The sequence below is a fragment of the Cryptomeria japonica genome, chromosome 2, assembly GCF_030272615.1.
Source record: "Cryptomeria japonica chromosome 2, Sugi_1.0, whole genome shotgun sequence".
In the NCBI taxonomy this organism is placed as follows: domain Eukaryota; kingdom Viridiplantae; phylum Streptophyta; class Pinopsida; order Cupressales; family Cupressaceae; genus Cryptomeria; species Cryptomeria japonica.
Window position 1 is genome coordinate 136083361 of NC_081406.1, and position 26203 is coordinate 136109563.

Sequence of the window (26203 nt, forward strand, 5' to 3'; positions counted from 1 at the left end):
GGATATTGTCCTGCTCATCATGGATTATGGCTCCTATACCTGAATCCCCTGGATTCCCCTTACTAGCATCGTCAAAGTTCAATTTTGTCCAACCCCTTGGAGGGGCCTTCCATCTGATAGTATTTCTATTAGGACGCTTTGATGGGGGGACATATATTGGTGGTTCTTTAAAGGCCCATCTCTTCTCCATTTGTGCATCCCGATTAGTATATATTTTAGGCCTGCTTACTATTTTATTTCCATTTATTACTTCTTCTATTGCAGTTTTGATCTTTTCCACAAGCATGACTTGTGACAATGATGCCTCCTTGAAAATTCTCCCGTTCCTTTCTTTCCAGATATGCCATACTACTAAGGAAGGTCCAATTAGCCATAAATCACACCATTTTTGTCTTCTGTCTGTTTGGCCAAGCAAGAACGAAGTCAAAAACTCTTTCTTTTTTAACTGTCACCCAATTAATACTTTCAAGGAACCGGTTCCAACAATATTCTGCCACCGGACACCAAAAAAGTAGATGATTTGTTGATTCTTCCTCTGCACGGCACATAACACAGCGGTTAGGGCCCAAGATACCTATAGTTTTGAGTCTATCCCTGGTTAGGATTCTGTTATGAAGAGCGATCCACAGGAAAGCCACAACTTTTGGGAGTACTTTGTGATTCCAACACATTTTATGTGGCCAAGTGTTGATGGAGCCTCTTTGCCTCTGAACTTCATATCCAAGTTTGGAGTAGTAGCTCCCAGATTTAGTTGCACACCAAATTATGATATCTTCTTCCACAGACTCCCGTATTTTCCTATCCTTTATTGCTTTCCATATCTACTCACATAATAAAGGATTTCCAGTGTTGATTTTTTTCCATTTCCTCAGGCCATTCTGATCAACCAGTCTTTCCATGTAGTTGCACACATGCTGTCCTATGCATTTTTCCACCATGTCAACCCATCCCTTGTCTTCAAATGAATCTGCTAATGCAGGAAACCCATCCTAAGAGTCTCTCCAAAACAACGCGGTGTAGCCATTACCAATTTGCCATGAGATGGGGTCTGTGATAATATGTCTACTATCCCATAAGAAGTTCTAGGTAGTCGAGCCCCTCTCTGAGTTAGCCATTGTGAGAATTTTGTTAGTGTCTTCTGAATCAAGATACTTCTTTTGCAACAATCTGCACCACAATTTCTGAGGTTCCTTACACATTTTCCAAGCTAGCTTTGCTCCGAGAGCAGAATTTTGTACTTCCATTTTCCTAAGACCAGCACCACCTTCTTCCTTAATAAGGCATAGAGTGTCCCAATTGATCAGTGGAATTTTCCTATTGTCTTTGGCTCCATCCCACACAAATTTCTTTAATAAGTTGTTCAGACTTTTTCCAGCCGCAAACGACATTTTGAAACATGACATGCTATATATAGGTATTGCAGATAGAATGAACTTGATCATGGTAATTTTACTAGCTTGAGTCAGCCATCTATTTTTCCAATTCTCAAATTTAGATTGACAAGACTTAGTAACATCTTCCCAAATTTGAGGTTGCCTGCACCCTTTGTTAATCCGCACCCCCAAGTACTTGATCAGAAGCTCTGCAATGCTTATGTCCAAGAGTTGTGCAATTATGCCCTGTGCTTGCCTATTGGTGTTAAAGAAGAACAACTAGGACTTCCCTTTGTTCATAACTTGTCCCGAAGCCAAGGTGTACTCCTCAAGAGTGTTCCTAATGCCTAAAGCTTCTTGGATGGAAGCCTCACCGAATATGATAGTGTCATCAACAAATTGGGAGTGTGTGATTGCCTCAAACTGATCATGGACTTTGATTCCTTTCCAAATGCCTTCATGATGCCTCTTTTTTATTAGTCTCCCCAATACTTCTGCCATCAGAACAAACAGTGAAGGAGACAAAGGATCCCCTTGTCATAGGCCATTCGTGGCTTCAAAGAAACCACTTAAACTTCCATTGATGAGTATTGAAAACTTAACAGTACTAATGCAAAATTTTATGCATTCAATCCATTTTTCTGGAAACCCAAATTTGACAAGGACTTGGCACAAGAAACTCCAAATTACTTTATCGTAAGCTTTAGCAACATCAAGTTTAACGATCATACCTTTTAGTTTTTCTTTGTGTAGTGAATGAATGACTTCCAAAACCAAGATGATGTTGTCCACAATTTCCCTATCCGGAGTAAACCCATTCTGATTTTTAGAGACTAACTTTGGGAGCACTTTCTTCAATCTTTTAGCCATTGCCTTGGAGATTATTTTGTAGATAGTGTTGCACAGTGATATTGGCCTATAATCAGACATGGAGTCGCAATCCACCTTTTTGGGAATGAGACAAACAATAGTGTGATTCATTTCTTTAACAAACTTGTGTTTTTTCCAAAATTCTTCCACCATAGCCCATATATCCTTTCCCATGAACTCCCATCCTTTTTGAAAGAGTTCAGCCGTGTAGCCATCCGGTCTAGGTGCCTTGTGTGGGTGAAGTGAAAAGGTAGCCTTTTTTATTTCCTCCACCGAGTAAGGAGCCACGAGCATGTCGCTGTCAGGGCTGGATATCAAGGGGTCAATGACTTCTTCTATGAATGGTTGTGTGCCCATATTTCCTTCCTCAGAGCTGCCCAGAATTTCTTCATAATATTCAAGAGCAATTCGTTCCAAGTCCTTATCCAAGGTTTTTAATGTCCCATTCTTATCCTTGATTGAGCAAATTCTATTGTTGATCCTTCTAGCTCTTGACGATCCATGAAATTTTTTTGTATTAAGATCCCCCTCAGAAATCCAAAGTTCCCTAGATTTGTCCTTCCAATAAAGTTCTTCCCTCTTTAGAATTTCCAAGTATTGCATTTTCAGGGCCTTCTCCATTTCAAACTCCTCATTGGTCATGCTGAATTGCATTACCTTATTGCCAATTTCTTCCAACTTTTCCTCAATTCTACCTTTCTCCGCAAAGATATTTTTGAATGAGTTCTTATTCCAGTCCTTAATCCTGCTTTTTAAGTACTGCATTCTCTTGATAAACTTAAAGCTAGGGGAGCCAGAGTATATATTGCCTTCTTGCCACCAATTTTTTAGATTGTCAAGGAATGTTTCATCCCTCCACCACATGCTTTGGAACTTAAAATAATTCTTCTGATTTCGCATTTCCTGTGCAATGGATAAAGACAAAGTTAGATGGTCTGATCCAACTTGAGGCACTATTTCAGTTTCTAAAGAATAATCTCCATTGATCCACCACTCCCCCACCAAGAAGCAATCAAGCCTTTCTGATATGTTTGCAAAATTCAATCTTCTGTTGGTCCAAGTGAATCTACCATTCTTTGGTAAGATATCCACCAGTTTACAGTTCTCTACAAAATCCCAAAAATCTTCCATCACTTTGGTGGGCTTCCAGAGGCCTCCCATCTTCTCATCAATGTCTAAGAGATCATTGAAGTCCCCAACAACGATGACCTTACCACTTTCCAATTGGCTTGCTTGATTGAAGACCTCATTCCAAACTTTTAATTTTTCCTCTATTTTGCAGGGGCCGTAGATATTAAACAGAGGATATGATATGCTGAACTGCTTGCCGACAATGATGCATGCCATCCAGTGATCACATGAAGCAATGGGATGTACATCTACTTTGGCGACATTCCACATGATTCCCAAGCCTCCAGCCGAACCCCTAGCATCCTGGAATATACCTTCCCACTTATAACAGTATTTGATGAATTCACGCACCTTATCCTTATTCAATTTAGTCTCCTGTAGAACATAAACGTCTGAATCAAGCCTGGCCAAGGTTCTCTTGACCAGACATTTTTTGTCAGGAGCCGAGAGGCCCCTGACATTCCATGAAGTCATCCTCATCTTCCCCCAAGGGAGTCCTTGCCTCCCTTGTCCAGATTCAAGAATTTCTTCATGCTAACAATGCCCTTCTCATTTGCCCTCTGCTCCCTAACTATTTTGTGACTTTTCCTTCCTCTTGTGGCTTTTTCTCTTATGAGTATGATGTTCGCAGATTGGCTGATGTGTCTTGGGTCCACAATATTCAAGTCATCATCATCACTTCCCTGCTCAGCAGTGTCCGATTCTAATATCTGCAAATCTTCCTCCATAATGGGTTCATCAATCGGATACACCATTGTGTCAATGTTCGGGATTTGTTTACCATCCAATGAGGTGTTTTTGATGGGAGTATCTGATCAGGCATCTTTATTCTCCATACATTTACTAGTTTTAGGGCCTTCTAAAAGAAGGGTTTCCTGTACTTGTGTTTTTTCCTTAGTCTTCCATACTTGTTCCATTTTTTTGCCCGGGTGCTTGTATGCCTTTCTTACAAACATTCTGCAATTGGCGGTGTCATGAAATTTGCTACCACACCAAGAACATACCTCAATTTCTTTCTCAATTTCAATATGTTGCTTCCAAATCCTGTCTGCGGTGAGGAGCATAACTGAAGGAGGTATTGCTTTTATGGCTGCAATTCTGAGTCTTGCATATGTGTATAGATCTCCCTCCACAATTTCTTCATCAATTTTTAACAATGTGCCAAGGGATCTTCTGATCATTTCTAGGCAGGCCTCGCTCCGGTATTCGATCGACAAGTTATATAAGCGAATCCACATTGGTTTATCATACCCCGCCATCGAAGTAGGGTCAAAATTCGGGGACCATGACTGAATGTATAGGGGATGTTCATTTCAAAACCAATTCTGAAGGGTAATGATATGGTCTTTGTCCTCCTTGTAGGGGAAAAACCGCAACAAAGAAACCCTTAGGAAGAAATTTTACCATTATGTGCCTCCCCCGTTGTTCCAATACCCATGTATGAATTTCTTTTCTTGACAGTTTTGGCCCTAAAATTTTTGCAATGATCGCATGCTGGTCAAAAATCACCTTCTCATTTTCAATACATTCGGATAGATCAATTTCGAAAACGCCTGTTGTAGAGAACGTTCCCACTTCAGTGCAAAGGTTCGTATTCCGGCCAATGTTACCATCACTCTCTTCAGACCTAGTTTGTTTAACACCATTGTCATCCCAATTGACCTCCATGATTCGCCATTTGACAGATTTCCTTGGGCTATTGTCCTTCACAACATCGCTCTGCTTGTCGCAGGCGGCCTCTTGCAACTCGCTCCCCATTTTTTGTATATATATTATAATATAATATAATATATATATATATATATATATATACAATATATATATATATACAATATATATATACAATATATATATATATATACAATATATATATATATATTATAATATATTATATATATACAATATATAATATAATATATATATTATAATATATTATATATATTATATATATTATATTATAATATATTATATATATATATATATGTATATAATATATTATATATATATTATATTATAATATAATATATATACATGTATATAATATATTATAATATATATATATATAATCTATTATAAAATATTATATACATGTATATATATTATATTATATTATATATATATATATATTATAATATATTATATATATATATATATATATTATAATATATTATATATATACAATATATTATATAATATATATATATATATATATTTTATAATATATATATATATATTATAATACAATAATATATTATATTATATTATAATATATTAATAATAATATATTATATTATATTGGGGGTTCACCCCGCAGCGTGATGGTAAAGTCACGAACCCCAAAATGGGGAGGTCCCATGTTCGACTCACACCGCCACAGATGAGTCGACTTAGCCCCAGGCAAGGATGGAGTGATAAGGTGGCCACACTTCACCGGTGGAGAGATAAGGAGGAACCATGATTGGTGGAGTGATAAGGAGGTTTTCGCTCGCGGCTGTGGAGGGATAAGGGAGATGGTCGTTGCTGGAGAGATAAGGAGGAGGAGACGACTGCTAGTAGAACAAATGCTTAGAGGTGTTAATACCTTAGATATGTAAGGCGAGGATGAGGCCCCTCGGTTTGTGGCCTCACCTGGTGATTGGACTAGGCTAAAAATCCATGTCACGGATATATATATATATATATATATATATATATTATATTATATATTATATACCTATATAATATATTTGTATATATTATATATCATATATATAATATATTATATACATATATTATATTATATACGTATATATCTGCATATATATGTACATATATATTATATATATCTATTAACTATTATCATCCCCCACAAATGAGAAGATTAAGCCTTATATAGAGAGCTCATTACAATTCAAAGGATTAGATCGATTCGAGATCAAAGGCCGAGATTATGAGATGAAAACCCTAATTAGGGTTTGTTACAACAAATTCTTCATAGCCAATGAAATAAATGCAACATTTGGACACATCTCCTCTTTAAAATAATTGACAAATAGATAGTGGGGGTAGGTACATTGGAGTTTGTGCCCCTGTAGGATCCATCAAGTGCATTGTATCTAGACATGCCGATGCGGAACCTTCTGATTGATGAAATGGTGAATAGGATGCCACCTCAACTTGCACTTGTACATGGTATATTTGATACTCAACATTGCAAGCAAGTGTTGATGTCTCAAGTGATATCTCTTGATACTCAATGCCTCAAAGATTGATGTGATGATGATGAAGTTTAACCTTCTACCCTTGCTTGCCTATCTTGCCTTGAGGTGATTGTATGATCTCTCCTTTATACTCTAAGGTTTTGACTTCTTCGTGTCAACATGATGCGGCAAGATTTCTCGAATACCTTGAGATCCTTCCTGTGTAATCATCTTCCTTGATACCCTTGTGCTTGCTGATGACGTTTCCATCTTGAAGTTGTATGGGGGCGAGGATTTTGCAATCTTCCTTCTCTTATTATTTCAAGGCGTTGCCTTGCAACTTGCACCATCATCCTCTCACATATACAAAACAAAACACGTATGGTACTAAACAAACATGACATATAACCTTTTCACACCCTCTTAATTTGATATGATTTCTGATTTTTTATGCGTTGCAAGTCTGATAGGTGCATTTTAGGGAAATCACTCTAAATGAGGAGGAAAGGAAGTCATTCCAATTGAGTAAATCTGCTCCCTTTCATTGTAGTTATGATTGGATTGTCTACTCTCATGATCAAATTTGTTGTCTTTTTGGTCATATTTGTTTCTAATGCCAATTATATTTGTTGCTTTGCTCTTGAATTCACTACTAGAGAAGTGAATTGCTTTGAAATGGTGATCAAATGAACACTTTGAATACCCCTTTACAGGCACTTAAGGGAAAGGATGTGTCTATTGGGGTGAAGGTCGGCTTGTTTTAGTGAAAATAAAATAAAATATATCTTTTTATGTTGGCCGACTTGTCAAGAATTCAACACATTTTTCATTCAAATTTAAATTTTGCATTTTAGTGCCAAAATTGTATTCAATTGATCTTCTAGATGGGCAATCACTCAAAATGAGTAGCAAAGGAAGTCTCATCAAGGTACCTCACTCAAATTTGAGAGCAAAGAAGTCTCATCCAGTTGGTTCCCTCCAAATCAAATGCAAAGGAATTCAAGTCAAATGCATTTCACTCTAAAAGGAATCACTCAGATTTAAATGCAAAATAAGTCAACAAGGGGATCACTAAAAAACATGAGTAATGGAAATCAGTTCAAAGTAAAATCAATCAAAAACATGAGCAAAGGAAGTGACTCAAAGGAGGAGCACTCAAAATCATGAGTAAACGAAGTGAATTGAAGATCGCTCAAATTGGGAGGCAATGGAAGTGGCTTAGAGAGAATATCACTCAATTTTGAGAGCAAAGGAAGTAACCTTTAGGAAGTTCGCTCAAATTTGTGAGCAAAGGAAATGATCCTCAATCTCATCGTTCGACTTGGTTTAGGCAAAGGAAATGCATCCAAGAGGAGATTGCTCCACAATGAGGGTAATGAAAGTGTATTAAACTTGGCATCTCCAGCTTGTTACCACCAGCTTATCCATTAATTTGATCTCTTTACTAGTTTATGCCCTTCAAATGGACTCCTTGCACCTTTTGAATGGTAAAGGAAGTGCCATTTATATTTTGAGGAGGCAATGGAAGTCATCTTAAATTTCTATCTCCAACTTGCTCTCAACCTTCCAATCACCAAGAATCCTCAAAGTACTTCTTCCATTCAAATTCTGCTTTCATTTGTATTGTCTTGATCAAGCCTCTATCTTTGATTTTCTTCCTTGAAACTTGACTCTTTCAGATTGTTGTTGTTTCTTTTCTCACCATTCATCTTCATCCAACGATCATTCTTCATGTGTTACTCTTCTCATAATGTCTCAAAATCAAGAACTACTTCTCATGATATTTCAAAATCTGGAACTACTAAAATTGATGAAGAAATCCACCCAAATTTGCATGCAATTATCTTGTTTCTCCTTCAAAAGGTTATCTCATTTCAATATTTTAACATTAACACCATCTCCCTTTATTCATTACTTGTCTTGCATCTGAATTGAGCCTTCCTCTGTTGGTACTCACTTGGATTGCTTTGAAAAGTCTAATTTCTTATAGAAAATCACCTTACTCCTACTACAATTCGTCTCATATCTACCTTAAATTTGCTTGAATAACCTCTAATGTTACCCTGGCTATGCTAGAAACTGCTTGAGAATCAAACTGAAAACTGCCTCTATTGTTGATCAAAATAATGACAACCGTCATGGAATTCACCTTTGCACAATGTGCTGATGGAATTTATTAGGAAATTCAATCAAAATTTGCCTTAATGATTGTTGCTCTTGATGTTCTCTCTGCTTGGCTAATGAAATTTGCTCCTAATCGTTGTTGGTCTACTCCTAAATTTTAGTTGGACTCAATGAATTTGAATGTTGAAATGATTATATTGGTGCTATTCTTTATATGTGCTTTTCCACTTCCTAAAGTTTCAGTGGAGCCCAAATATGCCACGGGTGTAAAAAGGGAGGGGAAAGGTGTAATAGTAATGAGGATATTGTGGCAAAGAAGATGGAGGAATATGGTAAGGAGATGCCATGAAGGTGATAAGGTGGGGGTAGAGTGATGTGGATGCTCTCCCTTTTGTTTAAAATGCCTTTAAAAAAAACTTTCTTGTTGTTTTATTCCAAAGTTTTGGTGGGGTCCATGTAATGTCAAAGGCAATAGAAATGCCCAAAAAAATCATTTTAAATTCCCCAGCCAAAAGTTGGTGGGTCCCAACAAAAGTGTCCTTAAGAAACGTATTTAATTCTCCATTTTGAGTTTAAAGGGGGGCATTGGTGAGGAATGGAAATGGGTGTGATCGGGTTTGGGCACACATTGACAGTGCTGGGAGAAGTGGAAGTGATTATGCCTTGGTTGGGCAAAGAGAGTGTTGAACATCACTTCATCCTTAAGAGGGAGACTTGATCAGCTCCCAAGCAACTACAAACAAAAGGTTAATAGCAAAGACACGACAACAACCAACAACTAAGCTAAGACAACTAACCTAGAAAGCGAAAAGTGGGGGTGCCCGTTTGCAATGGGACGATGTGTGAAAATGTCACAACAATAACCATCATACATTCTCTTACAATTCCTAACAAGTGTCCAAGCACCTCAAAATAAAATATTCTAAGAGGGGTCACCTAGTTATTTTATCCTCTTCCTAAAGGACAAATACTAAAAGTAACTTTTTTTTTGGATTAGATATCATATAAACATTACATATCTTCAGGAATGTCTAAGTTTAGCAGCATCAAGGCACCAAGGGAAGGTGCATACACAAAAAATATATAGTTGACGAGCACCCCCACTATGGGAAGATGATTACATTAGATACACGTATTTATAACAACAAAAAAAATAATAGTCTTAAAGAGCTAGGAAAATAGGATTTCAGATTCTAGTGCAGAATTGGCTCCCAGTGGAGGGATCCAAGCCACCCATCCCAACTGTCCATCCTTCCATACTTCCACTCGACCATCAAGTATGTCCTGCTTATGGGGGTGTGAGGTGCACTCATGGATTGGGTCAGCTTCCTTCCGAGTGATCTCCATGTGTAGGTGTCTACGCTCCATTTGCCTCATGAAGGCCATTAGTGCTTGTTAAAATGCGGCCTTGCCCAGCTCATCCCTCTCCCACGTGAAGCCGTGAGATAGCTCTTAGATGTACACAGTGGTGACTCCTTCCTTTATCCATCTGTCAAATTTGTTTGAATCCATCTTTATTACCATAGTGACCTGCATCGAGACAGTGTAAAAAATGAGTCTCCTAAGAGACTCAGTGAGGTGCGTGGTGCTGTTATCAAAGATGTCATCATTACGATACTTCCAAATGAGCCAAAGAACCTCTAAAGAAAAATAAGACCAAAAGATATTTGCAGTTTTCCTACAGCCCTTAATGTAGCCTAAAACAACCTCTATGATTTCAACAAAATTAGATTCCAGATTAAGGCCAAACAATCTCCATATTTCTTTTGCAAAGTGACACTCAAAAAATATATGTTTCATAGTTTCAGGTACTCTACATATTTTACAGTTTATGCAATTACCCTCCTTATCTTTTATGGGGAGTTTATTTAATAGTAGGCGCCAACCAAAGAATTGTTTTTTTGGTTCATTTTGATCCATCCAGAACTTACCCAACCTATCTTTCCAGACCTTTGGTTCCAAGTTTAGACCCCAAGATCTGTCAAGGTGTAGAAATATGGTATCAACCTCAGTAAGAGAAGAGTAAATGCATTTGGATTTAAGGGTGGGGAGAGGTGTGCGATCTGCCCAACAAAGTGCAGAGAGGGGGGAGTGAGGGAGAGGAGGGTGAGAGGGGGGGAGAATAGAAGTTAAGGCCAATTTAAGGATGTTATAGGTCCTGCTTTGGGATGTCGGGATAGAGAAGGTAAGTTTGAGCTCCTCCCACATTCTCAATTGGCCATTCTCAAATATCTGATCAAAATATTTAATACCCATATTGTGCCATTTCAGTGCAGAGCAACCTTGAAGAGCGGCTAAGGGTTTCCCATTATGAAATAGATTCCACCATATTGATCTGTTGTTTGCAATCTGCCCCTGTATAGTGCCATTCACTTTGATGTGTACCAAGTGCTTCACCTATTCCCAAGCTTTCCATAGGGATTTAAAGACTTCAGAACCAGTTGGGGATACCTCTATCTGTCCAAGAAGAAGGTCAAGAATGGGGAGATCCTTCCATTTCCTGGATTTCTTAGGGATCGAGGATGCAATATTATTTCTTAATAGGATTTTCCATGGCTCATCCCCTTCCATGGCCTTGAGAATCCACTTGAAGGCGAGGGTAATGCCCTGTAGTTTGAGGTCTTTTAACCCCATCCCACCAGAAAGCTTATGCATAGTGCACCACTCCCATTTCACTGCATGCTGCTTCCTAGTACCCTTTCCATCTGACCATAGGAATTCCTAAATCTATTTTTGGATATGATTGAACTGGTAGTTTTTAAAGAGCCAAGCAGAGGAGAAATATATATTATATGATGCCAATATCTTTTGACAGACCTGAAATCTTCCAGCCAATGACATATAGTTCCCGTTCCATTTAGAGAGCTTCTTCTCTATCTTATTTCTTACTCATTCCCACATCTCTTTTAAATTTGGAAGGACAAAGAAGGGGATGCCTAGGTATTTTACAATTTGTGTAAGTCCCAGCTAGTTGAGAGATAGTTTGGAAAGCCAGTTTGGGGGATTGTCATCCCAGCCAAGGAGATTGGATTTGTGCATAACTATCTTACTACCAGAGGCTAAGCAAAATATATCTATATTTTCAGTAGAGCAGCAAGGTTTTCTTCCTTGAGTTTAATCAAATTTGTAGTATCGTCAGCAAATTGGACATTACAGATTTCCTTTTTGTTAGGTAAGGGTATGCCCCTAATAGGAGGAGTGATAGAGGAGTCTTTAAGTAAGTAGAACATTGCATCAACAATTAGAACAAATAGGGTTGGAGCTAAGGGACATCCTTGCTTAATAGATCTAGTTAGTGTAAAATTGGAGGACCTTATCCCATTCACTTCAAGGAGGCATTGGCATCACTTAATAGTGTTTTGACCAGTTTACAAAATCCAGGGGGGAATCCTAATGATTGAAGCATCTGAATGATATGTTCCCATTCTATTCTATCACAATCTTTCTCGAAGTCTATGAGTAACATAGCTTCATTTTGCCCTGATTCCTTTGCCTAATGAAGTGATTCCCAACATGTGATTAGGTTTTCTAGTATATACCGTCCTTTGACAAATCCTGTTTGAGTAGTACTGATAATCTTAGGTAAGATTTTCTCCAATCTGCATGCAGTCAATTTCGCTAAGATTTTATATGATACATTCAACAGTGTAATAGGTCTCTAGTTTTTAATTAGGGTTCTGTCACCCTCTTTAGGGATGAGCTTGATCAGACCTTGGTTAATGTTTGCTCCCAGGGATCCAATGTGGATAACCTCAGTATATAGAGAGTGAAGATCATCCACAACCCATTCAATATTTTCTTTGTAGAATTCTATCGAAAATCCATCAAGGCCACAAGATTTGTCATTATTGAGGGACGATATAGCTTTCCTGATTTCTTCTCAAGCATCTTACTATCTTCCTTATCAAGAAGTTTGGGGACCAAAGACATGACTATCTTTCTATCATTATCCTGTTCCTCCCTAACTGGTTCTGCAGAGAACAATTGCTTATAGAATTGAGCAAAGCACTCTAGGATTTCAGTTGGGTTAGAGAGGTTCTTATTCTGTTCTCGTATGGTGTCTATTTTCTCTCTTTCTTGTTTCATTTTAAGGATATGGAAGAAGAATTTAGAGCCTCGATCCCCAGTATCTAGCTAGTTTAACTTAGCCCTAGTTCTCCATCCTTTGATTTTCTAATTTTGCAATCTTCTAAGATCATTCTTGGCCTTAATTAGCTGATTGGTGAGTGCTACATTCTCGGGATCCCCTTGAAGATCAAGTTCAGCCACTTGTAGGGCACTATGTAATTGCATCTCAGAGGCTCTGGCATCTTTAGCCTTCTTTTTACCCACAGCCTGACAAAGTGAGGTCCAGGTTTTAACATTTTGGTTCCATTTATCAATGTTGGACAAGTGGTTGTTGCCATATTTATTAAACATTCTGACCAGACACAGTGCACATTTTAGGTCGTCATCCTTTAGAAGACTAATGTTCATTCTAAAGTTCAAATTAGGGCTTGGTGGGGCCACTCTACTTTTAGTTATCTTTAACCCAATCATAATAGGGTGATGATCTGATAGTGTATATGGTATGACAACATATTGAACACCCTCCTCAGTTTTAACAATTTTGAAGAAGTCTTTGTTGAAGTAAAATCTATCTAGTCTGTAGTAGACTCTCTTATTATATTGTTGGTGGTTACACCAGGTGTACCATATTGACTTATGTTCTCCCTTCTTTCCTGCTATCGGATCAGTCAGTCTCATCTTGTTAACCATCCTTTCCCACTGTATTCTCTCAGCACCTTTCCATTCCACTTTGTTCCCTCCCTGTTTATCTTGTGCATTAATTACCATGTTAAAGTCCCCTCCCAAGAGCCAGGGGATGTCTTCCAGCTTTGCAAGCCATTCCCACATCGCCCCTCTTTCTCGGTAGTCATTAGATGCATAGATTGAGCAGAGACCAAATGTAGAATTGTCACTCTGTATGATAGCCCATACTGCCCTTTCACATGGGGATTGTCCCCATTTAACAACTTTATTTGCCTATTTAGGGTTTAATAAGATTGCAGCTCCACCCTTCCCTTTAGGGTGATTGGTGTAGAAGGGAGTAGGTTCCCTCCAGGTGGATTTTAGACCAATTTCTAGGGTAAACCCCACCGATTTTAGCTCTTGGAGCATAAGGCAATCAATGTCCTTGTGCATATTTAGAAATCTTTTGACCACATATTTCCTGTCAGTGGCCTCTAGTCCCCTGATGTTCCATGAGATGGTTTTTTAGCATTAGGAGGTTAATTCAGGAGCATCCACTAGGGATTTAAACCCCTCAAAGCACTTAGGCCATTCCTTAGATTTAGAAAGGTGACTGGCAATACTAAAAGTAACTTTGCTTTTACATTATCTCTTTTATTACCGTTGGTTAAATGGTTTAACCTTTTATGGGTAAATTACAAAAGACATTAGGAAAACAATGAATTAAAGGATTTACAAGGTTAATGACATTTAATTTCTAACACCACATAGCCCTGGTCAGGGTCACCAGACATTATGGAATGGTAATAGTCTAGGTATAACACATGTCAACAAGGCAAATCACACTCAACTGAGTACGATGAACAATGATTAAGAGAGTGTTGGGCAATGTGTCATCTCCTAATAACCGCCATCAGGGATATGTGCACACTTAGACCTGTAGAGCTAGGTGGAGTCGACGCCCTGTACATGTAGTCACTAAAACATTCACATGTCAAGTGTGCTGCTTATGCATATAGCTATATATATAAACAATCAAAGTACTAAAATCATCGAAAGGGTATTTTAACATTGGATGCATTCTCATACATTTGATTGATTTGATATCATCCCTTTCGCATCTAATTATCCATTGGACCATAACAATAAAAATCTCATCTAATTAACCGCATTAAATAAAACATTATTATCCTACTACAACAATGAGAATCTAAATATTCCCTGGATGAAGTCAACATCAGAATAATCCACTAGATCTAACATATATCATCTAAATTAAATATCAAAATATACTTCTCATTCTACATCCTAAAATGGATTCAATACCATAATACCTTCTTAATTGTGTTAGGGTTAGAGGGGTGTTACAATTATCTAGGTCATTTGGAGGCATGTTGATATTATCTCTTCTCTCATATTTGCAAATTTGTAGAATACTCGTTGAAGGAGAAGGCTTGTGGATGAAAACCCATGAGATTTAGGTAATCAAAGGATGAAAACCCTTTGATTGCAAAGGGCATTCAAATCTAGATATTACATTTGGGCTAAAGGAAAATAGTAAGATTGCTTGTTGTTTCTTTTTGGGGTTCAGTGGCTCTTTGGGTGTTGTTTTCAGTGATTTTCAACCATAGTTGTGTGGATTTTTGGTTGTTTTGTATCCTGTAGTTGTGCTACAGTAGTATGTTGCTACCATTATGGTTGTAATAAGATTCATATGCTCAATTTTTTGTTTGGCTCTCAAATAGTATTAGTTTGTGGTATTTTGAGTGTACTAGATTTGTCATATTTTGTGAGTTTGGTATAGACTTTGGGTACAAATCATTTGTTGATGTTGTATATTAGATCTCAGAGTTGATTATTTGTTGTCAAATATCAAAAAAATCACTTCTTTGGTGTTCCATGAAGTTTTATTTAGTTTGGTATCCTTTCAGTGAAGTTTGGAGCAAATCAAATAATCTAGTTTTGGCATAATTTTGTGGATTCATGGAAGATTTTGGGAGTGTGAAGTTGTACTTCTGTTTCTTTGTAAAACCAAACTTTCAAATATGCTCATCTATTGTTCATATTAGAAAAATTCATTTAATGAGGTTCTATGGAAAATTTGTTCAATTTATTGTCCTCTTTGTGCAAGACTAGTTGACTAGTTTTGGTGATTCTGGATAAATTGACATAATATTTGCAAATTCAATTTTCAGATTTGATATTGTTCTAATGTTTTGGTTGAGGACATAACATTTTTAATCTTCAAATGTTGAAAATTTAATGCCATATCAACCCAAATACAAAATTATATATTTTCAATTATTTCATTTACTTATATTTTCTATTATTTCATTTACATTTTTCAAAACATTTAATTATATGTATTAAAAATTCTCAATTTATTAATTTAATTCAATTTAAAACTTTTTTTTATATAATTGTTTAAATATCAAATAATCTAAAAAATAATTTGAATTCAAAATAAATTCAATTAAATAAAAAACTTCTCAATCTTTTATTCTGTACCCAAAAACATTAATTGTTGATCTGTTCACAGACAGCACCTTCAAAATCCTGCAAAATCACATGAGAAAGAGTAGGCCCATTTCTTCTTTTTAAGGATAAAATCAAAATTGATGCTACCAATTAGGGCAAGGCAAGAAATTTTAGGGTTACAGCCAACAGAGGAAGCGAATCGTCTGCACTGCCCTGCTCTGCTCTTTTATTGTCCGTTAACATCAGCAACATGAAATGCTGCACAATTTCAGATGGATACGCGCCTTATCTAAACAGGTAGTTCTTCATTCTCATTCTCCTTGTCCACATTATAATACACTATCCTCCCACACCCACGAATGCAAACACGAATTTAGTGTTGTTCACTTTAATAAATCCATTGATGCCCTCTGCAAATCGGGGAACACAAATAAGGCATGGAATCTTTTACATTCAGCAATTACTAAACGCCTTCCGGTCGATGTCGTATCCTTCAATGCGCTTTTAAATGCTCTTGGGAATGGCGGTGATCTCTGTAGAATCACTTTCGTTCTCGCTGAAATGGAAGAGATGGAAACACATCCGAATGTTATAACTTATACAACCCTTATAAAGGCTTTCTGTAAAGGGTGTCGTATGAAGGAAGCCCACGAGCTCTTCCACAAAATGAGGATGACCCATTGTTTTCCTGATATTGTTACATACAACACTATAATTGATGGTTTCTGTAAGAAAGGTAGGGTAGATGAAGCTTCAGTAATGGTAGCTCAAATGATAAAAGATGGATTTTCTCCAAATATTATTACATACAGTACCATTATTAATGGTCTCTGCAAGGCAAATGGGGAAGATGAAGCTCTCAGGCTAGTGGCTGGAATGAGGTGTGTGCATCTTTCTCCAGATATTGTTACATATAATACCCTAATTGATGGTCTCTACAAAGTAAAAAGAGTAAATGAAGCTCTAGCGTTATTATGTAAAATGATACAAGATGGCCATGTTCCAAATACCTGCACATATACTAGCGTTATAGATGGTTTTTGCAAGGCTAGAAAAACACATAAAGCCTACAATATTTTTGTACAAATGATGAAATTTGGTCCCTTTCCCAATGAAATGACATTTAGTGCAATCATTGATGGTCTATATAAAGATGGCAGGATTTCTGAGGCTTGGGACTGTTTTCATAACATATGGAGAAAGGGTTTGCAGCTAAATGAGATTACTTATAATTATCAAGTAGAAAACAGGGGATGTTTTCCTAATGTAGTAACATATAATATTCTACTATCTGCTCTTTGCAAGACAAGAGAGATAAGGAGGGCATGTGAAGTGTTAGATGAAATGGAATTGAGGGGTTTGAAACCTAATGAAGTAACATGCAGCACAATAATTTACCGTCTGTGTAAAGCAGGGGATCTTGGTAGTGCACATTTACTGATGAATAAGATGATTCATAACGGCATGGCTCCCGATGTTGTCAACTATAATGTTTTAATCAATGGTTATTGCAGAGCACGTGAAACTGATAAGGCTCTTAAGCTTTTTGCAAACATGAAAATATTTGGTCTTACTCCAAATCTTGTAACTTACAAAGCTCTGATTGGCACATTTTGCAAAGAACACAAACTTAACCTAGCTTTCACAATGTTAGATGAGATGAGAGGGAAGGGTTTGTTTCCAAATGTTTTCACATACAACAAATTATTTTGTGGCCTTCGCAAAATACATGACTTGCGAAAAACATTTTTATTGATGAATCAAATGCAGAAACAAGGCTGTGTTGCAAGTGATACTACTGTTAAGATACTCAGTTGGCTGGTTGATTTTGGTCAATTAGAAAAATTAAAAGACTTTGTAAATAATAATAGTGTTTATTATTTCTGAGTGAGTATTATTCTTATACCTTTGAGAGTAATAGATGTGTACAACTCACCCCTGTTTCGTTCTTTTCCCATTGTTTGAACTTTTGCAATCAAATTGGAGTCTTTTACGATTGATATCTTACTCCTATGCAGAAACTTACTCTTGTGCACAGACTTGAAAGTTTGACAATGTTATTTATATGATAGTTTGAAATGTAGGCTGTAAGATTTTTTTTAACTCAATGGTTGATGCAATTTGAATATTGTACTAGATCTTATCAAATAAGGTTAAATCTTGCCACAGATTTATGTATAACATATAATATATTAGGGCAAATAAAATGTGTACAACTCTTGTACAGATGGTTCTATACGAGTCTGTTATGCAACCAGGCATTGTTTCTATCAAAAACAGAACAAAGGCATGATATGAGTAGGGACAGACTGCAGTCCAGATTGTTGAGACATGGACCAGCTAGGACTCGAACCTAGGACCTTCCATATGTTGCTGGAGTGCTCTACCACTGAGCTACTGGCCCCTCTTGGACCAGTCCATCGTCGGTCCGGGTGTGGCTTATTTACAACACCAACACCCCCCTTAAGCCACACCTCTCGTGTGCTTGGGGCTCCTAGCCTAGACCTGGCTCTGATACCATGTTGAGAGATGGACCAGCTAGGATTCGAACCTAGGACCTTCCATACGCTGCTGGAGTGCTCTACCACTGAGCTACTGGCCCCTCTTGGACCAGTCCATCGTCGGTCCGGATGTGGCTTATTTCCAACACCAACACAGATCCCTATCAACTGTCAATTGTATTTTTCTTTCAAAATCTGTTTGGTGAAGAAAATTTGATACCAATACCTTCTTAAACATGCCTCTATGGAGCTAAAAGGTTGATAACTTGTATCATAAATAACTTCATCTTAACTGAATGAGAGTAGAAATTACAGCATAACAGTCAATAATTTGTATTTGTCATCTCCATTTTGGATTGTCATCTGCACATTTTCATCTATAACTTGCTGATTGATCTGAGTGCATGTCATTTTTATCTCACTTGTTTCCAGCTGCAAGTAAATGATTGATTCTACCCGAAGTACTCATTTTTTTGTAATGTCGCCACTCGGGAATAGAATTTAATATTAAATGATAATAATAAAATTAAAAAATAAAAGAATAAAAATGAAAATAAAATAAAAATATAAAAGAATATAACTAAATATAATTAAAATTTAATTAAGTTAATGAAGGATCAAAAGACATGGAATGAAAAGTTGTGACCCCCTCAAACATGAGATATAAAAAGGAGAAGAGAACTTCATTTGAGGGGGGCAATTGGGAAATCAGAAATGCAGATCTGATTTAAATAATAGGGGCAGACCTAATTGTGAAAGGTTATGTCCCTTTCAAAGGGCAGGAATAATGAAGGGTTGCACTCTTTCAAAAGGTGCTAATGGTGAGAGGGCGCTAAATGGCATACATGATGAAGAGGTGTGACCCTTTCCTCACATTGAGAGATAAAAAGGAAAGACATGAATACAATTCCCATCCCATAGTAGATCAAACAACAACAAAACTTCTCATAGTCACAGCAGTTAGTGATTACCTATAATGAGATTGAACACAAAGTAAGGAACTCTATATCATATCCATGTTTAAGACATTAAGACGTTCTGGTATGTGATATTGTGCACTATATTTCTACAACATTCTTTGCATACTAATGTCTGATAACAATCCACTATTATGTACATTTACACAACGTACTTTAGATTTGTTTATGGTTATATATCCTAAGTCTAACCCTCCTAAGACCAAAGGCGGAGCACCTTCACCCCCCTTCACCACCTCATATGTATGGTAGAGTCCACATGAGGCCAAAGGGGGGCGAAGGTGCTCCGCCTTTGGGCTTAGGAGGGTTAGACTTAGGACACCCTATTACAACGATTAGGACATCCTATCAAGTATGGTAAAGGGAGAACGGTTGTTGAGGACACCATCCCTCCTAACTCACTTTGTTTGGGATACTTCTACTTATGATCTATGTTTCTTTACATTTATATTTATCTAGCTTTCCTTTACCTTATTAATCATAGTTAGCTCTCTTTGATTTATGAATCATAGTTAGTTTTGTTGTTTTACATAGTTAGCCTTCCTTCATTTAATCATGATTAGTTCATTCTTTACTTAGTATGTTTGTAATTAATCACTTATATGTTATAATTGGTAGACTTTCCTAACTTGTTGCAGGGTTTTACTATTAAGAGTTAAAGGTACTCCCTCTCATAACCCTCATTTAATAACTAAGAATTATAATCTAGGGTAAACTAGGGTAATTTATAAAAAGGGACATTACAAGTGGTATTAGAGCATTGATCTTGCCATCTTGCAGGGTAAAGATGAATCAATAATTCAATCTAGTCAGTCAGAAGGAGTCTAACAATACGTGTATTCATTGTATGCTTCGTGTTTGCATATATCCAAGTGCATGCCTCGTGTTTTCATATGTATGCTTCGTTTCCAACATGTTTATTCCATATGTGTTTCCAAAATGATTTCAAATTAGGAATCATTTTGAACACTCCATGATCATTGCTCAAGGACAAGCAATTTTGAGTGGGCGGATTGTAATCTCTCCACTCTGGAATAGAATTTAATATTAAATGATAATAATAAAATTAAAAAATAAAAGAATAAAAATAAAAATAAAAATAAAATATAAAAGAATATAACTAAAAATAATTAAAATTTAATTAAGTTAATGAAGGGTCAAAAGACATGGAAGAAAAAAGTTGTCACTCCCTTAAACATGAGATATAAAAAGGAGAAGAGAACCTCATTTGAGGGGGGATAATTTGGAAATCAGAAATGTAGGTTTGATTTAAATAGGAGGGACAAACCCGATTGTGAAAGGTTGTGTGTCCCTTTCAAAGGGCAGGAATAATGAAGGGTTGCACTCTTTCAAAGGGTGCTAATGGTGAAAGGGTGTGTCTCTTGCCAAAGGGCATACATAGAGGTGTGACCCTTTCTTCACATTGAGAGATATAAAGGAAAAGCATGAATACGATTCCTATCCCATGATAGATCAAACAATAGGAGAACTTCTCATATTCACAGTAGTGAGTGATTACTATAAGTAGATTGAACTCATAGTAAGGAACTCTTTGTCATATCCATGTTTAAGACATTAAGACATTTTGGTATGTGATCCTATGCACCATATTTCTACAACATTCTTTGAATACTAATGTCTGATAACAATCCATTGTTATGTACATTTACACAACGTACTTTAAAGTTGTTTATGGTTATATATTCTGGAAAAAGTGATGCAATATGATGCTTTGCACACACACACACACACACAGTTAAAAAACAAAAAAACAAAAAAAAAACATGATAGAAGAAGAATGATTGCAATAGGGGGAATGACGTTAATGGTCACCTCTAAGCACACCACCTCATATGTATGTCAGAGTCCACATGAGGCCAAAGGGGGGCAAAGGTGCTCCGCCTTTGGGCTTAGGAGGGTTAGACTTAAGACACCCTATTGAGGCAATGCCCATCCTATCTATGATGATGATGATGATGATTCTTCATATGAGTAAGAGAAGGTGACTCGATTGAGGGAGAATGATGTTAAGGATACCCTACCAAGTATGACTTGATTGAGGGGGAACAATGATTAGGAATCCCTATCAAGTATGGTTAAGGGAGAACAGTTGTTGAGGACACCTTATTGAGTCATCCCTCCTAACTCACTTTGTTTGGGGTACTTCTACTTATGATCCATGTTTCTTTACATTTATATTTATCGAGCTATCCTTTATCTTATTAATCATAGTTAGCTCTCTTTGATTTATGAATCATAGTTAGTCTTCTTGTTTTACATAGTTAGCCTTCCTTCATTTTATCATGATTAGTTCATTCTTTACTTAGTGTGTTTGTAATTAATCACTTATATGTTATAATTGGTAGACTATTTCCTATCTTGTTGCAGGGTTTTACTATTAAGAGTTAAAGGTACTCCCTCTCATAACCCTTTTTTAATAGCTAAGAATTATAATCTAGGGTAAACTAGAGTAATTTATAAAAATGGACATTACATATTTGAGAGCTCTTGTTTAGATGATTCTATTAAACTCGAAACAATTTTCTTATGTATTGTTTTGCTTCTCCCCAAACCTGTTGCAATGTCACCACTTTGAAATTCTAGTTAATGGTAAATAATAATAATACATTTAAAAATTAAATATATAGGTATATTAAATATAATTAAATTTTAATTAAGTTAATGAATGGTCAAGAGATATGAAATGAGAAGTTGTGACTCCCTCAAACATGAAATATAAAAGGAAGAAGAGAATCTCATTTGAGGGGGATAATTTGGGAATCAGAAGTGTAGATAAGATTTAAATAAAAAGTCCAGATTTGATTGTGAAAGGTTGTCTCTTTCAAAGGGTAGAAATAATGAAGAGTTACAGTCTTTCAAAGGGTGTTGATGGTGAAAAGGTGTGTCTCTTGCCAAAGGGCATACATGATGAAGAGGTGTGACCCCAACCTCACATTGAGAGATATAAAGGAAATGAATCAAAGCATCTAGTGAGAACATCGTTGATCAGATTAGATTAGAGTTGTTATTAAGTTAGAGGCAGTAACATCCTTGTTCTTGGCGGTATGCATGGGGATTCGATTAATGAAGAGACTGCAAGGAGTACACCAGTATTACAAGCAAGTTATTCAATAAGAAACTACAACAAGTTGTATGAATATTTAATGAAGTTCTGTGCACATTTGAAATGAATATAATAGTTATAATATTGCAGACATCTATATATATTTTTACGATGAATATCAATACATAATAGAACAAATATACAGAATTTACATATCCATAATAAAATAAACACAAATACATAATGAACATGTTTATGTTTTGATAAGTTTAGATATTCATAGTGATTGTGTAAATGGATCTATATGCCCATATCTATGAATTGGTAATAGACAACAATTAATCCTTGAAGAAGAGAGCATAACAGGAAAGATCAAATCTGCAACTATCATTAAGACAAGATGATACTTTGATTTTTTCTATTAAAGAGATAAAGGTGCTCCCTCTCTAAGCCCCCCTTATTGGTTGAGAATTGGAATCTAGGGCAAACTAAGGCATTTTACAAAAGGGGAAATTACAAGTGGTATCCAAGCATGATACTACTAGCCTACAGGGGAAAGATAAACCGGTCAATGCATTATAGCCAATTAGTAACTTAATTAAAACATCACATAAAGGTGCATCAAGCCACTTATGGGTAAACACCATTAATGGAGTTAGATATCTCATATAATTGAGTTAATTATTTGGCCCAAGAGATGGTTTTGGTCTTTGTTGGATGCTCCTGCCTTTCGTGGATTGGTTACTTCGAGGGATGGTTCTGGTCCTGGTTCAACGTTCCTACCTCTTGAGAGTAAAGTGAATTGGCCCAAGAGATGGTTATGGTCTTGGTGGGATGCTCCTGCCTCTTGTCGATCGGTTACTCCGAGAGATGGTTCTAGTCTTGGGTGGATGCTCCAACCTCCTGAGAGTAAAGTGAATTGGCCCAAGAGATGGTTCTGGTTTTGGTTGGTCGCTCCTACCTCTTGTGCATTGGTTACTCCAAGAGATGGTTCTGGTCTTGGTTGGACGCTCTTGCCTCTTGAGAGTAAAGGCCCAAGAGATGGTTCTGATCTTGGTTGGATGCTTCTTCCTCTTGTGGATTGGTTACTTTGAGAAATGGTTTAGGTCCTAGTTAGATGCTTTGGCCTCTCGTGGATGAATGATAGAGTGATTGGCCCAAGGGATGGATTTGGTCTTGGTTGGATGTTCCTGCTTCTTGTGGAGCAAGTAAACTATATCCACTTTTGTATGCTTGTATTTGAATATATCTATGTGTCTACTTCATGTTTTCGTTTGTATACTTCGTGTTTTCAAGTGTATGCTCCATGTCTTGTTCTATATTTTTAGTTAATCTATAATATGAGAATAACAATAGTGAACTAAAATGGATTTGAGGTTCATAAAAGTGTGTTGTGCTTCTAATCTTCTTCTCAATGAATGAGGATTTCGCCTTTGTTTGTCTCAAGGAAACAACCAAACATAGTTCTTACAATTACAATTGATGAGAGAAAACTTGTCTTAAGATTACAAATCTTTAGAGGTTAGGAATCCTTGCATTGGGAAAATTTAGTTAAATTGATCATTGCTTGAGGACAAGCAACCTTGAGTGGGCAGACTCTAATGTCCCCACTTTGAAATACTAGTTAACGGTAATAATAACAATTTAAGTTTAAAATTAAAATATACCAGTATGGTTAAATATAATTAAATTTTAATTAAGTTAATGAATGGTCAAAAGACATGAAATGAAAAGTTGTGGCTCCCTCAAACATGAGATATATAAGGGAGAAGAGAATCTCATTTGAGGGGGATAATTTGGGAATCAAAAGTGCGGATTGTTAGAATATTGTCATTGATGTTTTTGGATCCAACAATATTGGCTCGACACATTTTGGAAATCACATAAGGCTTCGAGATCATGGTCTATATCTCTCCTAATGTCTACATCCAAACATTCCCATGATTGATGAGTTATTACAAATTTGTTATGGGTCCGGTAATGAGGTGCTCTGTTTACTCAGTTAATGTGGCACAACGTTTTTGGTGTGGTCCTATCTGGAATCATCGACATGATAGATGTCCTGTATTTCAAGTTAAGAAGGAAGTCTTTTTTTATTATTATGGGAAAACAGGTTTTGAGGGGACCTGAAACCCCTTACAACAGGTTTTGAAGGGACCCGAAACCCTCATATTTTACTAGGATCGGGAACCCACATAACAACGCTACCATAAAAATCAAACCATGAAAACCAACAGCCCTAACACAGCTGAGCTAACAAAAGCCAGCCGAACACCATCACTACCACAGGTAGAAAGAGCCAACCAGACACTTAAGATATGATCAAGACAAAATATGTTGGCGACACCAAAAAGGCTACAACCTTAACCTTAAGAAATAGCGAGGAGGGTTAACAGGCACCCTCAGCCAAACAATAGGGATGTTCTCCGCTCCCTTAACCCGAGACAAAGACTCCAGACACCAAAAAACCAACCTAGCCCATAACCAAAAACAACCACTGTCTACACTGGGCCCTTGAAAACTATCAGCTTCCAGCCAGACAAGATTAAACATAAAAGACAAAACATGCTGAAAAGAAACGAGGGGATTTTGAAAGGCTTCCCTAACCTTAGACTTGGGTTTTGAAATGGCTCCCAGAACCACAAAAAAGGGTTTTGAAGTGGCTCCCTCAACCACCTTGGACTAAAACAAAAGCCTTAAAATAACAACATCCAAGCAAACAAACAACACCGAAAACTCAACCTCTATAGGAGAAGACATAAGAGAGCTTGAAAGCATGGATCCATCAACCAGAAAATCACCTGCCTCAAGAAAACCAGGCTCCCATAGCTTGAAGAGATGGGCCTAGCAGTGGCACTCATAACCACCAGTGCGAAGCTAGCAAGAAGAACAACTTCCAACTGTAGAACAAAGTCCAACAACTTAAGAAAAAACCCGTTTTGCTTAGCTGGAACAAAGGGTTTTGGTAGGCTCCCATAACCTAAAGATCTAGGAGAAAGATCTCCTCTAGAACCCCAGTAGTCCAGAAAAAGGACAACACCAGCCATCCGCTAGCACCACCCAACCTCCATGACAACACTCAAGTCCACCTCTATAGGAGAGAAGTTGTCTCCAACACCGTCCTTCTCCTCTAAATAAGGAAGATCCACCTCAATAAGGCAAGTTGGAGAAAACCTAGGCAACATAGAGAGGGCGTACCAACAAAATCTGCAAAAAAAAGCATGACTGGGTTGAAGAGGACAACCCCTCAATAGATATTCAACAAAGATTGAGGGAGCATAAAACACTCCCGCCCTCAGGGCCTTGAGCCAAAGTTCCAGAAATAACATCTCCTCCTTGGCAGAAAAAAGAGCAGCAATGGGCAAAAAAACCCTAAGGCCCAAAACATTAGAAGCCAAAAGCTCAACAATGAGGAGAGAACAAGAACAGAAAGGGGCTTCCCCAGCCTCAAGATCGTCTCGGGACACATCATTGCAGGGAACCCCAGAAACACTGCGGGGAGCCAACATCACCACAGTCCACCAAACGACCAAATGATTTCTGGCCGACGACAGGCAAACACTATTGCCCCCAAACCCTCGCAACACCCTCTCCGGTTTGAAACCACCAACTACTCTGCCAAGGAACAAAGCAGGGAAAGGGGAAAAGGGACGACAATAGGATCGTGAAGGAACCCATGACATCCTGCCCACCATCCGGGTTGCCTTCGTCGTCCTCCCCTACAACATCTCCCGCAACCCTAGCCGCCCTTGCCAGGATCGTAAAGGAAGTCTTT

The 26203-nt window shown here is 37.2% G+C and overlaps 1 protein-coding gene and 1 non-coding gene across 2 annotated transcripts; one reads left to right on the forward strand and one right to left on the reverse strand.

The window, feature by feature from the left end:
• The first annotated feature begins 15929 nt into the window (after positions 1-15929).
• LOC131073244 (pentatricopeptide repeat-containing protein At1g62930, chloroplastic) lies at positions 15930-17884 on the forward strand. Its single transcript, XM_058009644.2, has one exon. The coding sequence runs from the start codon at positions 16142-16144 to the stop codon at positions 17771-17773; it is 1632 nt and encodes a 543-aa protein (XP_057865627.2). The 5' UTR covers positions 15930-16141; the 3' UTR covers positions 17774-17884.
• Positions 17885-18218: 334 nt separating this feature from the next.
• Positions 18219-18290, reverse strand: TRNAV-AAC (transfer RNA valine (anticodon AAC)). The gene has a single exon. It is a non-coding gene; the product is annotated as a tRNA-Val (tRNA).
• Positions 18291-26203: the final 7913 nt, after the last annotated feature.

Coding starts and splice junctions, on each gene's coding strand:
- LOC131073244 (XM_058009644.2), top strand. CDS start 16,142: ATGCTGCACAATTTCAGATGGATACGCGCCTTATCTAAACAGGTAGTT.